Consider the following 20,579-nt stretch of genomic DNA (forward strand, 5'->3'; position numbering starts at 1 on the left):
CCAAGGCACGGCGCCTAAGACAAGAGGAAATTACAGGTGCGAAAGTAATGGCCACTAAAATGGAAAATTTCATAACTTTTCATAATTGCAAACAGAGAGGAAAAACAAGAGAGGAAGAGTAAAGTGAAAGAGCGAGAGAGTGAGAGAAAGAGAGAGAGGGAGAGAGAGAGGCAACAGCTGAGCTGCAACTAGTTTGGTTGCTTTTTAAACTATTGCACACACACACACATAAATACCACACACACATACTCACTCACACTCACACTCTCACAACTGGGTAGGCTCGGCTGCGCCCTCTACTTGACCATATTGCCTCACTTTCACTTGTCTTTGGCTTCTTTTGCTTCCGCACGAAACTTGGTCAAAATGCAAAGCAAACTTGGCCACCAACTTGGCTCGAAGAGCGTCGCTTGCTGCCGTTGTTGTTGCTGTGGTTGTTGCTTTTTAGCTTTACACTTTAATTTTGTCATCCTCTCTCTCTTCGAGTTGTAGTTTTGTGTTTTGTTTGCTGCGCTTTGGCGGCCCGCAGCCGCATTGACTTGGCTCAGTCATTCGAAGACCTTAAACGCACCAAGTTGCCTTGTCGTCTGGCCTCCTCCATCCAGCATGAATCTGCGCTACATTTGCACCTTGTCGCTGCTGCCCACGCTCTACGTGCTGCTGGTGCTGCTGCTGGACTATGTGGAGCAGGGCTTGGCCCAGAATCCGGATCCGCTGTTCGAGCTGCCCGTGCAGCTGGTCGGCTTCCCCGTGATCGTCCTGTCCGTGCGCCTCTCGCAGTTCGCCAAGAAGCTGGCCTACTCCCTCAATCCGAGTAAGTTGAACACGTCTGGGCGTGAAAGTGCAACGGCCGCCCTGTGGCATGAATCACCTTTTAATTTCTTTTCATTAAGTGAAAGTCAAAATATGTGCATAAATTAATAATTGGCCGGTATTCAAAGCAGCTTAAGTAGTTGACTCTGTGTTGTGCCGAAAACCAATTAATTACGATGACAAATTGAACTGTGGACATGAAAAGAAATATTTTGTATTTATCGTATATTGTATGGGTGGAGCGAGCTTTAAGCCTGCCTTGGAAAGGGCAGAACAGCCTTGGAATGATATAATACAGATAGATGATTAAATAATTCAATCTGTATATCATAATTGTACGCATTTACTATGCCATAATTATTATGGCATTTCTATACTAATATTTGAAGTGAAAAGATTTGATTGCTTGTTTGTGTATGAATAGGCTTTAAAACTACGGGATCGACTTGAAGATCTTTAATTTCTATATAATCTCTGATGAGATATAGGATACAGAACATTTTTAAAATCCTAAGCGATTCGTGTGAAAGAATGGATCAAGTAGAAAAATGTGTAAAAAGTAACAAGAAAAATTTATAATATTTTTATTTATAATTTATATTTATATCTATAATATTTGTTTTAATGCAAAATAACAGAAATTCGTTTGAAAAAGTTTATTTTAAATTTAATTTATATATTTTCTACTTCTTTCTCTTTCAAAATTTTTTATATACTTGCAAATTTTTAAATAATACATTCTTTTGAGCAACTCTATATACTTTTATATTAAATCATTCATTTCCTAAATAAAATTAAAAGTCAGTCTCATCTTTGAAGAAACCTCTTAAAAATATATAAAAATTCAACAATATCTACAATTTTCATGAAAAACAGAATATCTGCTTACAAGTTTACAGAGAATACACGAGTTTTAGTAACAGATCTTGACTTTACATACGTTCCTCAAGTCGCTTAATCTCCATCGTATTCCCTCCCAATAAGGTCTGAACCATGGGCTCTGCCAAATACTGAGCTGATGCAAAAGATGGTCTCCCTAATTCTCAGGAGCCGCTAGACCTATATCAAATCATAAACTACCAAAACCTGCAGAGAGTCTCTTACAACATTTGTTGACAAATACCAAACTCTCATGAGCTAGTGCGTTTACCTCGCCTAAAAACCAGACTCGAATGTGTGACAAAACTGGCGGTCGAGTGGCTCAAATGGCGGCATTGCTTGAGGCTGGTGCTGGTGCTGCGGAGATATCGTGCACGTCCACTTAGCTGTAGCCAAATGGGGTCAAGGCTGTGGCTGATGGAGAGATAGAGGGAGAGAGAGAGAGAGGGAGACGGAGCCAAGTTGTGGGCCGGAATGTTTGACAATCAGCCGTGCGCGCTTATTCGTTAGTTGAATTGCTGGCAATGTTTTATTTATTATTTCGTTGTCGGGTAAAACCAGAGTCAAGTGGTTGATGACAAGCCATCATGAATGCTAACAAGGGAAATACCAAAGACAAGCTGAGCTCTGTCTGCTGCACTCGCAGCTTGTGCAATCAACCGCAGCAGCAGCCAAGTTTTTGGCATTCTCATCTGCTGTCACTTTGACTAATTTCGCATTTTATAAGCAAGCAGCCAGCGACAGCCAACTGCCAACTGCCAACTGCCAACTGCTACTCACATAAAACTTCTCCCTTTTGCCACTCTTGCAGATACGTACCGTTCGCGCAGCAGACGAGACGCCGGCCAGCCGCACGCCCTCGACGCCGAGTTGGCCAAGAAGGAAATTCTGCGCGAGTTCGGGCCACAGGCTTGCATACTCGAGGAGCCGTGCCGCATGCATGCCGCACGTTCAGCCAGCCAACGACGTTCTGGCTTTGCGGGCAACGCAGCGCCACATGCACCCTGGTCTGAGGTCTTGAGGTAGGTCAAAGTTTCAGCTATCGGATATAAACAACTAACTGAGTGCTCTAGGGTATGCTAAGTGTTGGGCAAATGGTGTTTGTAAATGATTTTAAGATATCATAAGACTCTAGTGGCGTCTCTGCTCTATAGTCAATAGTTGTGGGTCAAATTGAATCTTGTCAAGGGAATATTTTAGTCTTGACTTCTGAGCATGAGAAGGCTAATAGAAATCAAGCCAGAAAAAAATTCCAACAGGATAAAAATAATACTACTTAGATCAAAAATTACTAAATGGATGTTTACCAGATAAATGTTTATTTATATAGCTAATATGCAATACCATCCAATATAAAAGGGTTTCTCTTTTCTAAAGATTGAAAACTAGGATGTGACTAGAAAAAATTGGGTTACATAAAAAATGAATTAAATGTTTCAAGAATTTTAATATGCTTGTCTCATCTGAACAGCTATCGATTTTAATAAATGGAGAAATAGAGAATTATAAAATTTCATGAGGATTGATAATTCAAGCAGTAAAGAACTGTATTTTTTAGTATTTTATTTCTAGTAAGTCCTTCCAAATTCACCTTTTATTGTTTTATATGATTTTTCTAAGAACATCAAATGAAACGGCACACTCTTTAATATTTGAAAGTATATCCTCTCTCATTATTATCCTCCTCACTGTCTACATTTACTTTCTCATTCACATTTCTGTTTGCAAATCTTATATTCTAGATCTTCTGTATAGAGCATCATATTTTCGTTCTGCTCATAGTTTAGATAATTTTCTCTTCTTAGTAATTTCTTGTTCAAGTGCAACGCTGACTTTATGGCTGCCCAGCTGACAGACAGACGGTAACAACTTGAACTGTTGCACCCCTCTCGCTCTCATTCAGCCCCCTCTCTCTCTTTCTGTCCCTCTATCTCTTGTTCACTCGATTGCTCATTTGGCATTCCCGTCGCTCTGCGCTGCTCTGCTCCTCCAAATGAACATCTCGGATTGCATTCGTTATTGCTAGGTTGCAATTTGGCGCTGCTGTTGTTGTCATTTGGCAAATGAATGGCTTGTTTTTAGCTGCGAATATTTTCCAATCAATTTTTATTATTTCTTTGCTGTTTTGTATCCGTTCCGATTGCCCTTCCCCTGCCCCCCGCTCGCCATTGACAATGCTAACTCATCTGCGCATAATTTAATGTCTTCCCTCGCTCTCCCCTCGCCTCTGCAGTTAGAGATTCACGTACTGCTTGCTCCCAAAGTTTAAATGTGCATGTCATTGCATTGCCATGGCCGTTGCCATTGCCGTTGCCATTGCCATTGGCATTGTCATTGTCATTGGTATTCCCATTGCCTTTGGATTTCAATTTGTAAGTTTACATAAATTCTTTTCGCCCGATGAGTTAGTTGCCCCGTCGCTCTCGCTATTGTCATGGTAATGCCATGCACGACTCTTCCGAGTTGAGGAAATTATTCTTTTCCGCACTGTTGGCCATTTCTGCATTTCCTTGCGCAGCAGTGATTCATACTTAATTTCGCTCTTGCTATCTCTTTCCTTCTGCGTAATAAAAGCACTCCTTAAGTCTTGGCTGCCCACAGATATTTCGATATGCTTTCTGTTTTCTTCTGTTCTGATGGCCAACTCGTTTAAATATTTAATTCTTGTTTATTTTTTGGCCAAACAAAAGCCAGTCTCAGACTTAAACAAAAGCTCTTTGCATGGAAATCTATGGCATACGTGTCGTATGCGCAACATTTGGCATTCATAGTTTTGGCCATTGTTGTAAATTTCATTTAATATTGTGTCATATCGCACTTGCCTCTGCCCCAACAAAACACATGCATCTGACACTTTCACACTCAACATGCAAAATTTTCAACACTCGAAAGTTTCTTTTACACTCGCCCCCCGTCCCCTTCTCTCAGGTCTCTGGCCATGGCCAAGTGCCTGGCCCCCAACGTGTCAAGAGCAAATATTCCAAATTATTTTTGAAATGTGCCCTACGTCGTCTCTCCAGCCGTCTCTTTGTCGATTCGTCCGTCTGCTGACTGCCTCGCCCCCTGGTCGCCCCCTCGTCGCCCCGTTTTGTGCGTTGTTTGCGCTGCAAATGTAATTGGCATTAGAAGTTTTGTACGTTTGCCCACGACGTGTTTTGTAATAATAAAATATGATTAAAGTTTTTGATTAAATTTATGCAAGCGCACACTGCGCAGCCCTGCCACAGCCAGCCAGAGCTCTGCTGCTGGTCAGTTGTGCTTGTCGATGCACCTTTTCGTATGGCTTCGACTCTGGGCTCAACCAGCGCGCACTGCAGATGTGTTTGTTAGCGAGTTGATTAAATTATCCCACTGCAGACGTGTGAAATGCGAGGCGAGTGTGTGTAAACAGGGGCCTGATGCTGTGCCAGCCAGGTAATCGACGACAAAAGAGAGAGACGGGAGATGAAAGAGTGTGTTAAATGCAAGAAATAAATCACAAGTTGAGGGATCTTAGATTATATTAACTACCATTTTTCATAAAATATATGTATAAAATATAAATGAAATGTATAAATATGTATAAAATATATGAAGTATATAAATCAGATTTTCATTTCGATAAACATATATATTAATTCATCCTTGACTTACTAAAAATGCATCAAGTTCATCTGATGATATATCAGAGGGCTCTTTTAACAGCCAGAAATAAAGACCAACATTGGCAATTAATATCTTTCAGGCTAATCTTTAATTTATCATATTTTAAAAATATTAATAACATATTTTTAAAGTATATAATATAAATATAAACAATATAAATAAATATAATATATATATACAAAAAATATATAAATAAATGTAGAATGTATAACAAATATTTTATTTATATAATTAATAATATATATATTTTAAATTAATTATTTGCTTAATTTTCAAATAGTTTCAGTTTTATATTAACTCTAATTTAAAATATTAAAAAAAGTATTTTAATTTTAATACACATTTATATATTAAATTATATTATATTGACTCTAATTTCCAATATTAAAATAAGTTTTTTAATTTTAATATACATATATTAGCTCATTCTTAACTAGCTAACCAATGCAATATTATTTAGATATTTTTTATGCGTTTAACCATCCATTTAATATTTAAATATGAAAATTATATTGTGTTATATGTAAAATATATTTTCATTTTCATATACATACATACACATACATATATTAACTTCTGCTTGACTCACTAACAAATGCATCGCGCTCATCTTTAACATGTCACTGAGTCCATGCCCAGTCTGCTTTAAGGCACCCTAATACCTTGTGCCTGCCCAGCCCAGCCCAGTGGCAGCTCGCAAATTACTTTTGTTTTTAATAAGGCCCCAGTCCAGAAGAGGCAGATGCCGAAGAAGAAGAAGAAGAAGTAAAAGGGCTGGCAGAGTTGTGTATATTACCCGCTACTTATAAGTAATTATTTTTGTAATCCGCTTTCGTTGCCGACTATTGTGCCTGCTCCTGCTCCTCCTCCTGCTGCTGCTGCTGCTGATGATGATGATGACTGGCTGGCTGACTGAACAACATCTCTTTGGATGCGCCGTACTCAAACGCTCAACCACTCAGGAACTACAAAGTGCAATCAACCGGCGGCTTGAAACAATGGTATCTGCTCTCGGTCTTTATCGGCGATGCTGTGCGAGATGTGCCGCTATGCAAGCACCTGGCCAAGCGGATGCCCTGTCCAGGGGCCGGTCCACTGCCGCCGCCCCAGCCGCGCTAAGGACCAGCTGCAGTACGGGCGGGCAATTATTTTATTCTTTTTTTATATAGAGTATATTGTATATTGTATATAGTATATGGTAGACAACGCAGTTGCCGGGGCTCTGCAGCATCTGCATCATTTGCATCGTGTAGTCAGTCAATCGCATGGACATCTTTGTTACATTCTTTCCAAACTCCAACTCCAACTCCGACTCCAACTCCGACTTTAACTTTCATTTCTCTCTTTAGTCATTCTTCATGAATTCGTACTGCTAGTTGTTTTTAGGGGGTTCTCATTTAAGCGACAGACCCAGCATAGGCTTAGACTTGCATAAGTATGAAGAATAAGCAAATAAATCAACAAGAACAAAATCTAAAAAATTATTAAAACTCTCTGTGTTTGCCTATGCCGGGGCATGCCTGCACTTTTAAGAGCACACATCCAGCTGGACGGACTGCCCCCACTCGGCTCACTCGTCACACTCGACTCACTCAGCCCTCTCTGGCCAGTTCGAAGTTTCATTTGTTCGGACAATGCATTTTACACTCGAACCATCCGCCCCTTCCCCCCTCCACCCCGCCAGCCATTTGTCTGGTTGCAAACAAAAATTGATACGCCGAAAAGCGTGCAACGGAAAAAAACAGTTGCATGCTTTGCAGCGCCGCGCACAAATTGTTGACGCAAGGCATTAAGCTGCAGACTCGTTGCACATACCCTAGGCATGTGGTAAGTGGCATGTGAGAGGCTATGATGATACATATATAAAATGTGTTACAAAAAATATGAATACTGAATGAAAATTGAACTAAAAATTATGAATAATGAATAATGAATTATGAATTATGAATTACGAATTATAAATTATGAATTATTGAATAGTGAAAAAATTATAATTCATAACCTTTAATAAATAATGAAAAATAAATATTGAATAATGAATAATACAGTAAATAATCGATAATAATAGTAAATAATGAATATTGAATTAAAAAATTTCAAATTATAATAATAAATACTATAATATAATATAATATTTCATTATGAATTATGACTGAACGAATGTTGAATGATAAATAATGAATTATTGCACTTAAAGAACAGAATTGAAAACAAGCTGATGAATCGAAATTCATACATATGCAAAATATATTATTAAATTAAAATTCCAATAAGTGAAGCTTTATTGTTTATTTTAGAAACTCTTTATTTATTTATTATCAAATCATAATTACTCACACATATCTCACAATCTTCAATAGTATTTACAGAGTATCATGCAATCGGCATCTTACTTTGCTGTAAATCTACGATTTTTTGTGCATCTCTTGTTTGTTTCGCTTCAAGTACTACAACTACGGCTTTTGGTAAAATACACAGCCCCAACCCTAGGCCAGGCTCTGGTCCGCCCTCGGCGCTTTGCTATTTATTAACTCGTTGCATATGCTTGCAGGCACTGTGCTGGTGGGGCAGCCCGGCCCTCACAGTGGGCGCTGCTTTGAGCTTTGGTGACAACCCTGGCTGCTGGCTTGTGTCTGCTGGCTGCTGTGTGCCACCGCACAAAAGTACGCTGCACTTTTTGCACTTTGCATTTTTGTGTGATTTGGCTCTGTGAAGTCGTGAGGCGAGGCGGCGTCCCATTGGGAAAATGTGGAAATTGTGTGCGGATTTCTTGTTTTTTTTTTTTTTTTCTTCTTCTGGCGTTCTCCCTCCGCTTTATCACATTTAATTTTTCAAACGTATTCCCTGCGATGACGCGCGCCGTTTGTCTCTAGATTTATGTGCCATTTCTTTTGCATATTTCATTTGCCTGAAATACTTGTTGATTTGTTGTTGTGTTTTTTTCGCCCTGAACAATGGCGGCGCATTAAAGAACCCGTCTCTACGTGTGGCTTAAAAAGTGTTTAATAAATATTCAAGTTGGTTTAAGCGTTAACAATTATTTACAGACTTAGAAACTAAAGGAGCTCTGCCTCTGCTGCTCTGCTGCTCTGCTGCTATTTACACTCTACAAGGCTAACGGCTGCCCAGATAGACCTTACGGCCGTCGGGCCTTATGTAGTACTCGGTCACCCCCTGCGAATTGGTCACGTAGATATTCTTATTGTCCTCGTGCTGGGGCCTTCTCGTCGAGGCAGGCTGGTAGCTGCTGCTGTACCGATTGTCGCCGATGTAGTTCGCATTCGGATAGTCGTAGTGCGCACTGTAGCTGGGTCTATCGCTCGCCTGATCGAATCGGACAGTATTGCCGGGCAGATACTCGCCGTAGTTCATGAAGCTCTGCCTGTGACTGTGACTCTGGTCACTCGTCTGGTAATTGGAAGTGCTTTCTAGGCGATAGTGGGAGCCGGGCCGATGCTCATCGCTGACGACCAAGCGCTGCTCCTTCTCCTCCAGCTTGTTATTGTACTCGTAGCTGGGCGCGTAGGTGGGTCGATTCAGTATCTTGCCGCGGCGTATGTGCTGCTCGTAATGGTCGGGAAAGAGGACTCGGGCTCCACGCTGAGGTGGTGCTGCGCTCTCGTAGACAGCATTTAGTGGTGCATGTGGCACATGTGGTGCAATCTGTCGGTCCTCCCTCACCTGCTGCTCCCTGAATTGTTCTTCTCTGAGCTGCTGTTCCCTCAATCGTTCCTCCGCCTCCTGCTGCTCCTCTCGAAATCGCTCGTCCAGGTCGTCGAGCTGCTCGTTGTTGTCCCTAAAAACAATTCGCTTGCCACGCCTCTTCGGCTTGCCGTAATCCTCCTCGGTAAGGCCATTGGGCAGCACCGCCTCCCAGCCCTCGGCCAGTTGCAAAGTTTTGGCCTGGCGCTCACCTTCGCTCGGCTCTTGGGGAAATCTCAGCTTTCGCTGAGCTGCATTCCGATTGAATTCGTAGATAACTTTACGCTGGCTGTCGCTCTGTGCTTCCGGCGTTGCATCCGGAAATCTCACAGCTCCGCTGTCGTGATGCTCATCGCTTTCAATGTTCTTGAAGTGCAGTCTTCGACTCTCGCCCCAATCCTCGTCCTGGTCGTCGGGAAATTGCAGCACACCTATCAGCTCGGTGTGCGCCTTGGCCGCCTCCGCCTCGTCATCGTCTTGAAACCGGACTGGTGTCTGGGTATCTAAGTCGTCTTCCTCATCATGAAAATCAACGGGCATCAAGCGGCCATTATCCGTCTGAATGCTGCGTTTAATTTCCGTTGGCAACAGACTCCTCCTCCTGCGACGGCGTCGCCTCTGATACTCCACGCCGCTCATGTACTCGGACAGCACGCGGGTGAAGAAGCTGCCGATGCCATCAGCAATGTCCGTGTTCGGTCTTTGTGTGGGTCGCGCCACTGGCCGCGGCGTGGTGTGCGTCACCTGACCGCCGTTGGTAAGCGCCGAGAGGATGCTGAACAATGAGCCGCCGCCTCCGCCGCCGCCGCCGCTAGATTCGCTTTGTTGGGGCACAGCTGGTTGCTCTTCCGGCTCGCTGAAGAACTTAAAAAAGCCGCCGCGATGATTGTTCAGATAGTGAATGATTTCCATCTATTCGGGGGTAGCCGCGGACGAAGTTCAAGTTGAAGTTTTTAATAATCATTAAACACCCCCAGACAAACAGCTTACCTCATTCTTAGGGCATCTCTCGTAGGTCTGCACACAGCTCCGCGCACCGCCGCTAATGCCCAGCAGCGCAGCGCGTCCGTAAATGAGCGCGGGTGAGGCCACTGGGAAGCCGGCGAGAAAGCTGTTTAGATGGAAAGCAATCGAAATAATTATCAAAACCTGAGAATTTCCTTGCAAGCAGACATCATGCATATAATTATTTATATATCTATTTCCTAGCTTCACTGCAAGCTCAATCACTATTATATTGCTCATTATGCAGACCAGCTGCCTATAAGACTTAATTGAGTAAATGCCAATTTGCAACGTATAGGCAAGACCGTATCAATTTACGGACAAGCTGCCCCCTCACTGCTGGCCAAGGCTCAATCAGAGCGTGGCTCATTTCGCAGAACAATCAATATGGCTACGGCTCGGATCGACTTGCATAATGAATGAAGTCTAATCCCAGTTAACGCTTGCTTGAAATTAGGCAAGCAACAGGGCTGGGGGTAGCGGGTAGAGGCTTGGGGGTAGCGGGTAGAGTCTGGGGGTAGCGGGTTTTGGTTCAGTTTGGGGAATGTAAATTTAATAATATTTACTTACAAGTAAAGCCCTGGCCACATTATTTAGACTGGCAATTGTGGGTGCTACGGCTACTCGGTACTCACTTGGTTATGGCCGGGGACGTAATGAAGCCCGGCAGCTGGCCACGCTGCGTCTGGCCGGCAATCATCTGGCAGAGCACCTTGGGCACACACTGCAAATCGTCGTTGCGTGCGATGTTCTCCAGGGCTCTAATGAGTTGTGTGTTGGGCGGTCGACTGCTCTGCTGGCCCGCACTCTGTGTGCCTGCGAAGGCGCCAAAGAGACTGCCTAATGGGCTGCTACCAGAGAAGGAGGACGTGGAGGAGCCACCTCCACCGCCCAATAGCAGATTTGTAAATTGTGGCGCATATTGTTGTGTGGTGCTCAGCAATGTTGCCAAAGTGGAGAAGCCGCCTGCCTGTGGCTGTGGCTGTGGCTGGTAGGGTGGTCGATAGCCAGGCGCCGGACCTGGACGATAGTTGTACTGGGGCGGTCGCTGCTGAGGCGGTATCTCGCCAATTTGATACTCGTAGTAATTGTGGCCCGGTCGCTGAGGTTGCTGCTGATGCTGGTGCTGAGGCAGCGGCTCGTACTGGTAGTGCGTGGGGGTGTTGTATTCCGAGTGCTGGGGCCGGTAGCTGGAGCTGGGTGGTCGCTGCAAATAATTACCAAAGTTGTTTGCATAATTAGACGACGATGGACCGCTGAGGTCTTGGCGGTTGTAAGACGGTCGCGGGTCCTCGCGGGGTCGCTGCGTTGGGGTGGGCACGAAATTGGATGTCTGCTGGGCGGCATAGCTGGGCGGCGGATAGTCGTGCGAATCGTATGAAATTTTATTCGATGAGGCTGCAGTGGGCGTGGTCACGGGTCGGCGATACAGCGTCGAGGGGCTCTCGTCGAAGACGTAGCCGGGTCGCTTCAAATAGACCTCATCCGCGACAGCAGGACGCGGCGAATGGTTGCCAACGAGCAGAGACGATTGCACCGTATACGCCTGATCCCCCTGCTCCCCGGGCCGTTCGCGCTGGTACTGTATGTAGCTGGGCGTCGGAGCTGTCGCAATGAGCGTGTGCGAGTGCGAGGGCGTGGCCGTGGGCGTGGGCGTATATCGATAGTTTTGCTGCGTAAAGGGATCCAGATAGCTGACCACCGGCGTGGTGGGTATCTGCGAGCTCAGCTGCTGCGGCCGCGAGTCCTCTGGGAAGGCAAACACTTTGTCCATGGCCGAGTGCTGTGAGCTGAGGCTGTTTAAGGAGCTGGGCAGCTGATGCTTGTAGTTGGGCTCCAGGTAGCTGGGCGGATAGCGTGGCTTGGTGGTGTCCATCACATCCGACGGCGTGAATTCCAGCATCTGTGACGGCCGGAATCCGCCGTTTGTGACCCGCGCGGACGTCTGGGCGGACAGCTGCTCAGCTTGGGGAGCGCCCAGCTCAGGCACCGGTTCCGAGGGGAAAAAGTTTTTCAGCTTTGCGGAAATGTGTTTCTGCCTGTCAGGAAATGCATGGGCGGGAAATGGGGGGCGTTAGTTGAGGTGAAATTTGCATAAATTAAGCTTGACATCAATGGCAACTCACTCGTCATTTCCGGCGCCATTTCTTATGCACGACACGTCCCCGGCTAATGCGATAATTAGAAATGCAATTTTCCATAGCATACTTCGCGGCTGTTGCCGAAACTCAAACTGCATGCTGCTCGTGGGTGGGCGTCTAGGTGTGGGGAGGGGGGCGTGACTGTGTGTGAGTGTCTCTTGCAATTGGAAATCCCCAGCTATAACGTCAGCGATTCATAAGCGTAAGCCACTTTTCGCACGTCGCCTGCAATAATAACATAAAAACTTGCTGTCAGACTTGACTTCTCTCTCTCTCTTACTCCCACTCCCGCCCTCTCTTTCTCTCTCTGACGACAAACTGGAAAAGATTGCGAATTTCTCTAGAGTCCTCGCGGCAAATTTCTCGCAACATTTGCACATAAATTTATAGATTTACCCCATTGAAAATAAAAAGGGCGAAGAGATGGCGGGCGGCTGCATTTGCATTCATATTAATGCAATTCTCACGTGCTCGTCGAGAGCTCAAGAACGACGACGACGACGACGTAGTCGTCGAGGACGACTTGACATTTGTTTAATTCCGTTTTTTATGATTGCGCCGTGTTTATGCAGCCGCACGCCGCAAACGCGACTCAACGCGACTCGACTCGCCGTAATCATCAGGTTTATTTCGACGCTGACTACGCCGTATAATCATATCCATAATCTTTAGCTCTTTTGGGTGCTCGACGCTGTCTCTGAGCTCGCCTCCGGCTCTGAGCCTTGTGCTAAATTATTCATATTATTGTGACTTTTTATTTGCCTCCATTTGTTGCCACCAAGCGTTGACAGGCCTTCAAAGTTTAATAGGCACTGTCTAGCACGTCTGTCTGTCTGTCTGCTCTGGACTTTTATTTGCCCAGCTCTGTGCAGCGAAGACAGTGGAGGCAGAATTGTGATTATAGAAGCACAGAACAATGTCAAGATAGCGAATGCTTTTTTAAATGCTTTGCAGGCCACTTTTTTTTTGCTTGAAGTTTTGTTTAGGTTTATATATTTTTAGTTTTTCTGTTATAAATATTTTATGATTTTTTTTTTTAATTTATATATTCGTAGTTATTTATTTTATCAGCTTTTAATATGTTGTTTTTCCTCTCTTATATGTTTTATATTTATTTAGTAACTAGTTTTCATTTGTTATATATTTTATATTTAAATTAGCTATTATATATTTTTTTATTTTCTATATTATTTTTTTTTTTATTATATATAAATTATTATTAAATTTAAATTTTCCTTTTTTTATTTAGAGATAATTATCAATAAATATATTGATAATTTGTTATACATTGATGTTTATTTATTTTATTTTTCATTTTATTATAAGTTTTTATTAATATGTTATATTTTCTTACATTTGCAGTTTTTGATATTTTTGTAAAATTATTATTATTATTATTTTTTAATTTACATTTCACTTCTATGAATGCTGAACTCTTTTATATTGCTATACTTTTATTTTATATTTTATATTTAATTTTCTTCCTTATATATTTAATTTTTGTTATTCATATTGTCATATTAATAATTCATCATATATATGTATATATCTTTATAAAATATACAATTTAAGTCAAAGATAATCAAATTAAGGCACACAAACTAAGGCATAATTAAAGCACTCTTCCGACCTTATAATTGCGTCATCAAAATTTCACTAAATTTTTGTCATTTGTAGTGAATAATCTAAAATTCAGTGAAAGCCATTTTTGAATTGCCAGAATATCAATGCATTTAAATTCTGTTATTGATCAATTTTGGTAGCTTTAACTTTTCAACGCTCGGTTCATTCATTGAGTTTTTTAACACATTTTTGTTTTGTCTTTCTGCGATAAATTTCACCATAAACGTAGCTCATTTAGCGTCGTTCGATTTGCATTTGAATTGGAGTCAAGGTTGGCTTGCTTGGAGTAGTTCAAGCCCGTTTTTCTCACCGAGATGACGCACGAAAAATTTCCCAAAAGATTTGTAACTGATTTTAAAGCGTTTGTGGTGGAACAAACAGATGAAACAGCTGGCAGACCGAAAAAAAAACATTTATTATTTACGCTAGTCGTAATATATATAAAAACGACTATGCCAAAATGTGTTGCTCGCACATAAAATTTAAATTTCATGCAATTACACACACACAGACATGCACATTCACTGACTGCCTGACTGACAGTCTGAGTCAGTTGAAACATCAGCTTGCTGCAGCTCCAGCTGTAACTGTAATTGCCCAAAATTTTATGGTCCAAGCAACGGCGGAGACGCCGCAACGAGCAAGTACTAGAAAATTGCATTTGCTGCCAACAGGCAACAGAGGGCGCTGCACTAAAACGAAGACGAGCTGCTGCAGCAGCAGCAGCAGGAGCAGCAGGAGTAGCAGGAGCAGCAGCAAAACAGACTGCAATGGCATTTACAACAAGAAATGTCAACTAATTTCATATGGAACGGGCGTAGAGCAGCAGCTGCACCAGGTGCTAGGATCACAAAATGCTTTGAGCACAAAATGCTTCGATTGTGTATGTGTGTGTGTGTGTGAGTGTGTTGAGGCACGCACATGATAGGGTTGTCACCTAACACGAAAGGACACTTTACGCTTGAGATGAGCTTGGAATTTCGGACCAAAGACGAACACGGATATGGACACGGAAACCAAAAAGCAGCGTACGTGTTCTGCATGCCACAGAGCCTGTGTGGCCCGTGTGTGGGCGTGGCCTGTTCAATTTACTAGTACTGCAAACGCACCGTTGTCTTTTATGCTCGGCGGGTGCTGAGGTTCGATTTCGGTTGAGGCTCTCCCAGAGGAGCATGAGTCACTTATTTGTTTACGTAGATTTTTGCTGTAGTTGTTGTTGTTGTTGCTTTTTGGCTCTTCACTAATTTTTACGCAATATTTAATGTTTCATTCACTTGCACAACTCAACGACCCAGACAACTTTCTTTTCTTGGCTGGTTGAACTTAAAAATAGTCGAAGAGGCAGCTGTTGTTGTCACAATCGCTACGCTTTGTTTAACTCGCAATTGCAGCACAAACACAAGCACACACACACATATATATATGTATATATATATGTAAACAGAGACAATTGCTTAGCCGGCTTTGATTTTGCACACTTTCGGCTTTTGATTCCACTTACTTCACATCAAATAGAAACTACAAGCAACTACGATAACAAATTCGAAACGAAACGAAATGTTGCTTTGTTTTTGAACTGCCTCTAGGTAAGAAGACAGCGCCAGCGACGTCTTTCCGGCTTTGAGCTTGGCGTTCGTTTGACACGCGACGCCGGCGCTGAGCATGCGCCAAGCCCCAAGTGAAGTCGACTCGCTGCAGAGAAGCGCAAGAGCAGGAGAGAGCTTTGCCAGCTCGCAAAAGATGCTCGGGCGAAGAGTGAAAACGTTGCCGAAATTATGTTCAACCAGCTGCTAGCTAGAGAGCGGATCATCAGAGAGCAACTGAATGAGAGTGAGAGAGAGAGGGCATGAGAGAGATTGCAGCAATTGGGTAATAATAAAATTGGATAGATGTGCGAAAGTTAAGATGAGCACAGAGATCAACTAGAAAGACAGACGGAATAAAATTTGAGTTGACTTTGTTTTTATTATGCACAATATATAAGGCAAATACCAACAACTTAAGGTTAACTAGTTAGGATTGAAGAAGTAGCACGTGGTCTAATGAATAAAATTAGAAAATAATCTGAGTAGGCATGTATTTATAGGCAGAGAAGAAAAAGTAACAGATCGTTAAAGCTAAAAATAAATATTAAGTATAATCTATGGAGGCAATTATATATAAATTATTGATTGCTGCTTGTTATATTTAGTTAATTTTATTATGAGTAAAGTATGTTTGTAAAGTAACTTGAAATTCGAGTCAAATAAGAGATTTCTTTCAGCTCTTAAACTCTGTGAATAAATAGAGCACAGGGATACATATGTAGGTATATATATCATATCGCTTGCTTAATGTTAATCATATTGAGTAAAGCATATTAAAAATTATAGCAATTAAGTCAAAGTCAAATCAACTCAACTTACCAAAGTAGACCTGATTTTTAGAAAATACTACGACTTTTGATGGACACATATAGAGAAATTATATCATATAATTATATAAGATATATTTGATATTCTATTCGGCACAAATTATTAAAATAATAAAAGATTATTAAAGATCTTACACTCTGTAAAAACAGAAAGCAATATTTTATAATATTTTCCACAAAATACCCTGACTTCGTATATATCCATATTTCGGGCCATTAGTCATCGCTGATGAAAGTTCAAAGTACAAACAATGTATATCAAATGATTTGTGCAACAATTGAGCATGTTTTCTAAAGGCGATCAAATCGATAAACTTGTTTGCCATGAAGACATTCGTTGGGTAATCTGACAGTTGAGAGTTCGTTGAACGCGCCTTGGCGGTATAACGGCGCTAATTAAATCAGATAGTTGCATTACATTTGTAACACTCTTCTACAGAGCATCATAAATAGCCAAGCGAATTATTGTACAATGGTCGCAGCAAATCTGGGTGCCAGCGCCTCAGATGGCTTAATTATAATGAGCCAAGAGCTCGCGGCAACGGCAACAAGCTAAGCAAATTAGCTGTTCAGAGAGTGAAAGTTAAAACCGGGCGATGAAGCTGAAAAGAGTCAGCTGAGTCAGGCAACTCAGCGGACAACAACAACAACACAACAGAAGAAGACAACAAGAGGTTGGCATTCAGCTGCAGTCGGGTTAAGCGACATTGAGTAATTTTCTGGTCTAGTCAGAGACCTCAGCCAGAGAGCGTGGGCAGCCCCCCACGCTGCTTTCTTTTGCCCCAACGTAATAATAATTTACACGTCTCACTTATCGACTGGCAGCTGGGTGAGGTAACCAGCTCGAGGTACGCTTTTGACGGTCATACTGAAAGCGAAACCAAAATCTCCAGATTGTGGGCTGTGCCAGTAACGACTTTTATGAGCTAAGCCGAACCGAACTGAGGTGTTGCCAATTTGAGATCTATGCCAATGCCTGGCATTCAACCTGACGTTGCTGCGATTTTTTGTTGTTTACTTTTCGCATTTATTTTCGTCTCGGGGGAAATTACGCAAAGTCAAAGTCGTGGCTTTTGGGTTCATGTTGATCAATTATAGGCCATCCATAATGCATCCGCTTTGGACTAAGCTATCAGAAAAGGTCAACAGCAGGGCGAGGCTGTCAACTGAGATATTATGACATTGTTTATTTATTTATGAACATACTCATTAATATACATCTATATTTTATTTTACTTATTTTTACGTAATTATTTATTACAATAAGTAAATTTATTTATTTATTTATGTTTTATTATTTATTTATTAATTTTTTTCTATTATTTTTCATATTTGTTTATTGATTGATTTATGAAAATACATTTATATATATTTTTTATTTATTTATGTTTTATTCATATTTTCAATTTATTTATTTCTTTTATTTTATTATTATTAATTATTTATTTTATACTTTTTTGTATATGTGTGCATCTTTTTATTAATTTTTTATTTTTATACATTTACTGATTTGATTATTATTATTTTTTCATTAATGTTTAAGAGAATACATTTATTGATTTTTAATTATTGCATTTTTAATTTAATTATACTTTTAAATATTTTGTTAGTATATTCATAAATATATATAATGTTTATTAATATATTAAATTATTATTGTTATAAATATTTTTAAATATATTTATTATTTTTAATTCATTTACTTTATTTTCCGATTTATTTGTCTTAAAAATTAGTTAATTCATGCATTTATTAATTTATTTATTATTTTATGTACCTTATAACTTGAAATGAAATATAGATTTGTGATGAAGCTATGAATTTACTACTTTAATCACTTTAATAGTTAATTCCCTACTTTCAGTAAAAATGCGCTTTAAGGAGTATCCCGAAATAGTTGTGGATGTCATACCAAAGCTGTACGAGAGCCACATCAAGGTCTTCATCACGCATCTCTATGACATGCAGGGGAAGCTGGATCGGCTGCCCAAGCAGTTCTGCAAGATGTACACCACCCAGCCGCTGGCCAACCAGCTGCTCAGCTACCTGAGCAGTCGTGGTGCCAAGGTGTCCCAGCAGGACTTCCACATAGTCAAGGAGGCGCAGCCCTTGCAGCTGCGCCTCAGCGATGGCAAGCGACTGGAGCTGATGCTCTGTGCCGGCAACGAGCAGGGCAACAGCCTGATGCTGCTCATCCGCAAGCCGCAGGGCGGCCGACTGCTCTTCTACTACTCAGCACTGCAGCAGGACGATCTCTGTCGGCTGATGGGCAATGTCACCTATCAGGAGTGGATTGCCCAGGGCACCGATGAGCTCTATCTGAATCTGCAGGCAGCCGATCAGCCGTTCCAGCATGTGGACTTCGACGAGGTGGCCAGGAAGATCGCCGAGTATGCGGCATCCGTGGGCGGGACGTGTGTGCTCAAGCTGCCTCTGTTTGGCTACGAGTATCTGGTCACGCGTCTAGCTCAAACCTTGACACTCTTCGGCCACATCAAGCTGATGAACTCCTATTTGCACAGCTACAGCTGCTTGGGCACAGACCGCAGGTGCTTCGAGCAGCCCGGCCATGCGGTAACTGTGAAAATTGAGGCTGCCAATAGCCATGTGTGGGAGATCCCATATCCACTGCGAGATCTTCAATGGTCTCCCACACCGAATCGTATAAATCTCATACAGCTCTGCAGCCTACTGCGTCCTGTCTATATCAATGGAATTGTGGACTTTCATGCCACGGGAAATGTGCCGGCTGTGCCGCAGTACCTAAAGCGCTTTCGCTTGAGATACTCGCCCAAGCCAAGAGCAGCGACAGCCGAAGACCACTCGAATGTGCCCGAGACTCAGCTCATCCAGTGGCCCAGCACAGAGAACATCTGTGGGACTCAGCAGACTCAGCACGCAAACGCAACAACACGAAAGGACACCGGGCCAATCCTAAAGCAAAGAAAGCTGCAATTTGTTGATTACGATGATGATGATTAGAATGAGAACTTGATTAACATAGGAATACTTTGTCGTGTTTAGTAAAATGCTAATATAATTAAGAATTTATGTGAACAAGAATTAAATATGTGTTTGACACTTAATTTTAGTGTCATGTCAATACATTTGATAACTATAATTTATATGCTTTTCAAATTAAATCTGAATTATTTGATTTTCTCACATGGAAAGGCTTTTGTCAAAACTCTAACTTATTTATAAAATTCATTACATTTTAAAATTTATATTTCCTTAATTTGTTATTTAATTATTTATTTCATCATAACTTATTATTATCTTACTCACCTTTGCACTACTCTGTTTATCTATTAACAATTGTAAAAAAGTAGTTTCTAGGTTTTTTGTGAAATGAGCCCCAATAAAGATTTTTGCCATTTTAAAAAACTATAAATTTTTAAATAATTTTTTGCTATTTGTATTAAATAAAGGTCTTTCATATTAATATTTATATTTCCAATTTTAATGATCTATTAAAATGCTAATCAATATGTTAAAATATAGATGATTCTCAATTGAAGAAGGAAAAATGTATAACTACTTGCAGTTCAGTATATATTCCATTTCGGGCTCAACGACGACGAGGCATTCAGAAGAGACTCACAGAGTAAAACCCTTCATATATTCCAACTTAACTCTCAATATGAAATGCAAACTTATAATTTGCCTCGTCAAGTCACAGAAATCGCCCCACTCATGCCGATAGCATCTGCATTTCATTTGAATATGAATATGAAAATGAATGCAAATATGAATACGAATACGTAGCATAAACGAGTTAATGCTTACGGTCCGACTAACGCATTTAATATGAGTATCAGGCTCGGTCTGTGACCGTTGCATGTTTGCGTAAAAAAGGTTGTTAAAATTATTATGAAATGCCTGTTGGCATTTGTGCGCTGTCAACCCCCGCAACCCAAGGAATCGGGTGGACAAATGTCCACTTATCAACGTGTAATGAAATATGGCACATGTGTCATGGGCCCAGCTCTATGGATGGCATCCGCTGTAGTCAGTCCTTGGCGCCTTTGTCCGCTCTTATGGAAGTCTTTTGTCTTGCTCTGGCATGTTCTATGAATTATGTTGATGGCCAGGACGATGATACAGGAGCCTCAACTATCCGAGTGTGTGTGTGTTCTCGGTCTCATTTATTACATTTTGGCTTTTTGACAGATTGCTAAGCGTAGTAACCGTTTCCGCACTAATTTCCGTGTCCTGCAACTATTCCGACATCGTTGTCGTTATCCCGTTGCCTTTGCCGTTATCCATGTCCTCTCCATGCTCATGGTCTGCAGCATTAAAAGCCAAAAGCAAATTACTCATCATATCAACGGTCAGTGGCGCTGCTTTTTATGTAT

The 20,579-nt window shown here is 41.5% G+C and overlaps 3 protein-coding genes across 3 annotated transcripts; 2 read left to right on the forward strand and 1 right to left on the reverse strand.

Moving 5' to 3' along the window:
- The first annotated feature begins 384 nt into the window (after window positions 1-384).
- Window positions 385-6,827, forward strand: LOC108651631 (uncharacterized). Its single transcript, XM_018101451.3, has 3 exons — window positions 385-814; window positions 2,504-2,714; window positions 6,300-6,827. The coding sequence occupies exons 1-3, from the start codon at window positions 607-609 to the stop codon at window positions 6,454-6,456; spliced, it is 576 nt and encodes a 191-aa protein (XP_017956940.1). The 5' UTR covers window positions 385-606; the 3' UTR covers window positions 6,457-6,827.
- On the forward strand, window positions 2,507-19,274 carry LOC108651626 (uncharacterized). The gene is made up of 2 exons (XM_018101444.3): window positions 2,507-2,714; window positions 18,086-19,274. The coding sequence occupies exon 2, from the start codon at window positions 18,091-18,093 to the stop codon at window positions 19,201-19,203; it is 1,113 nt and encodes a 370-aa protein (XP_017956933.1). The 5' UTR covers window positions 2,507-2,714; window positions 18,086-18,090; the 3' UTR covers window positions 19,204-19,274.
- Window positions 8,323-15,483, reverse strand: LOC108651632 (uncharacterized). The gene is made up of 5 exons (XM_018101453.3): window positions 15,310-15,483; window positions 12,171-12,410; window positions 10,680-12,083; window positions 10,030-10,150; window positions 8,323-9,951 (listed from the first exon to the last, which is right to left on the reverse strand). The coding sequence occupies exons 2-5, from the start codon at window positions 12,281-12,283 to the stop codon at window positions 8,452-8,454; spliced, it is 3,138 nt and encodes a 1,045-aa protein (XP_017956942.1). The 5' UTR covers window positions 12,284-12,410; window positions 15,310-15,483; the 3' UTR covers window positions 8,323-8,451.
- Window positions 19,275-20,579: the final 1,305 nt, after the last annotated feature.

Source organism: Drosophila navojoa, chromosome 4 (assembly GCF_054131105.1).
Source record: "Drosophila navojoa isolate 15081-1374.11 chromosome 4, UAZ_NAV_1.0, whole genome shotgun sequence".
Classification (NCBI taxonomy): Eukaryota; Metazoa; Arthropoda; class Insecta; order Diptera; family Drosophilidae; genus Drosophila; species Drosophila navojoa.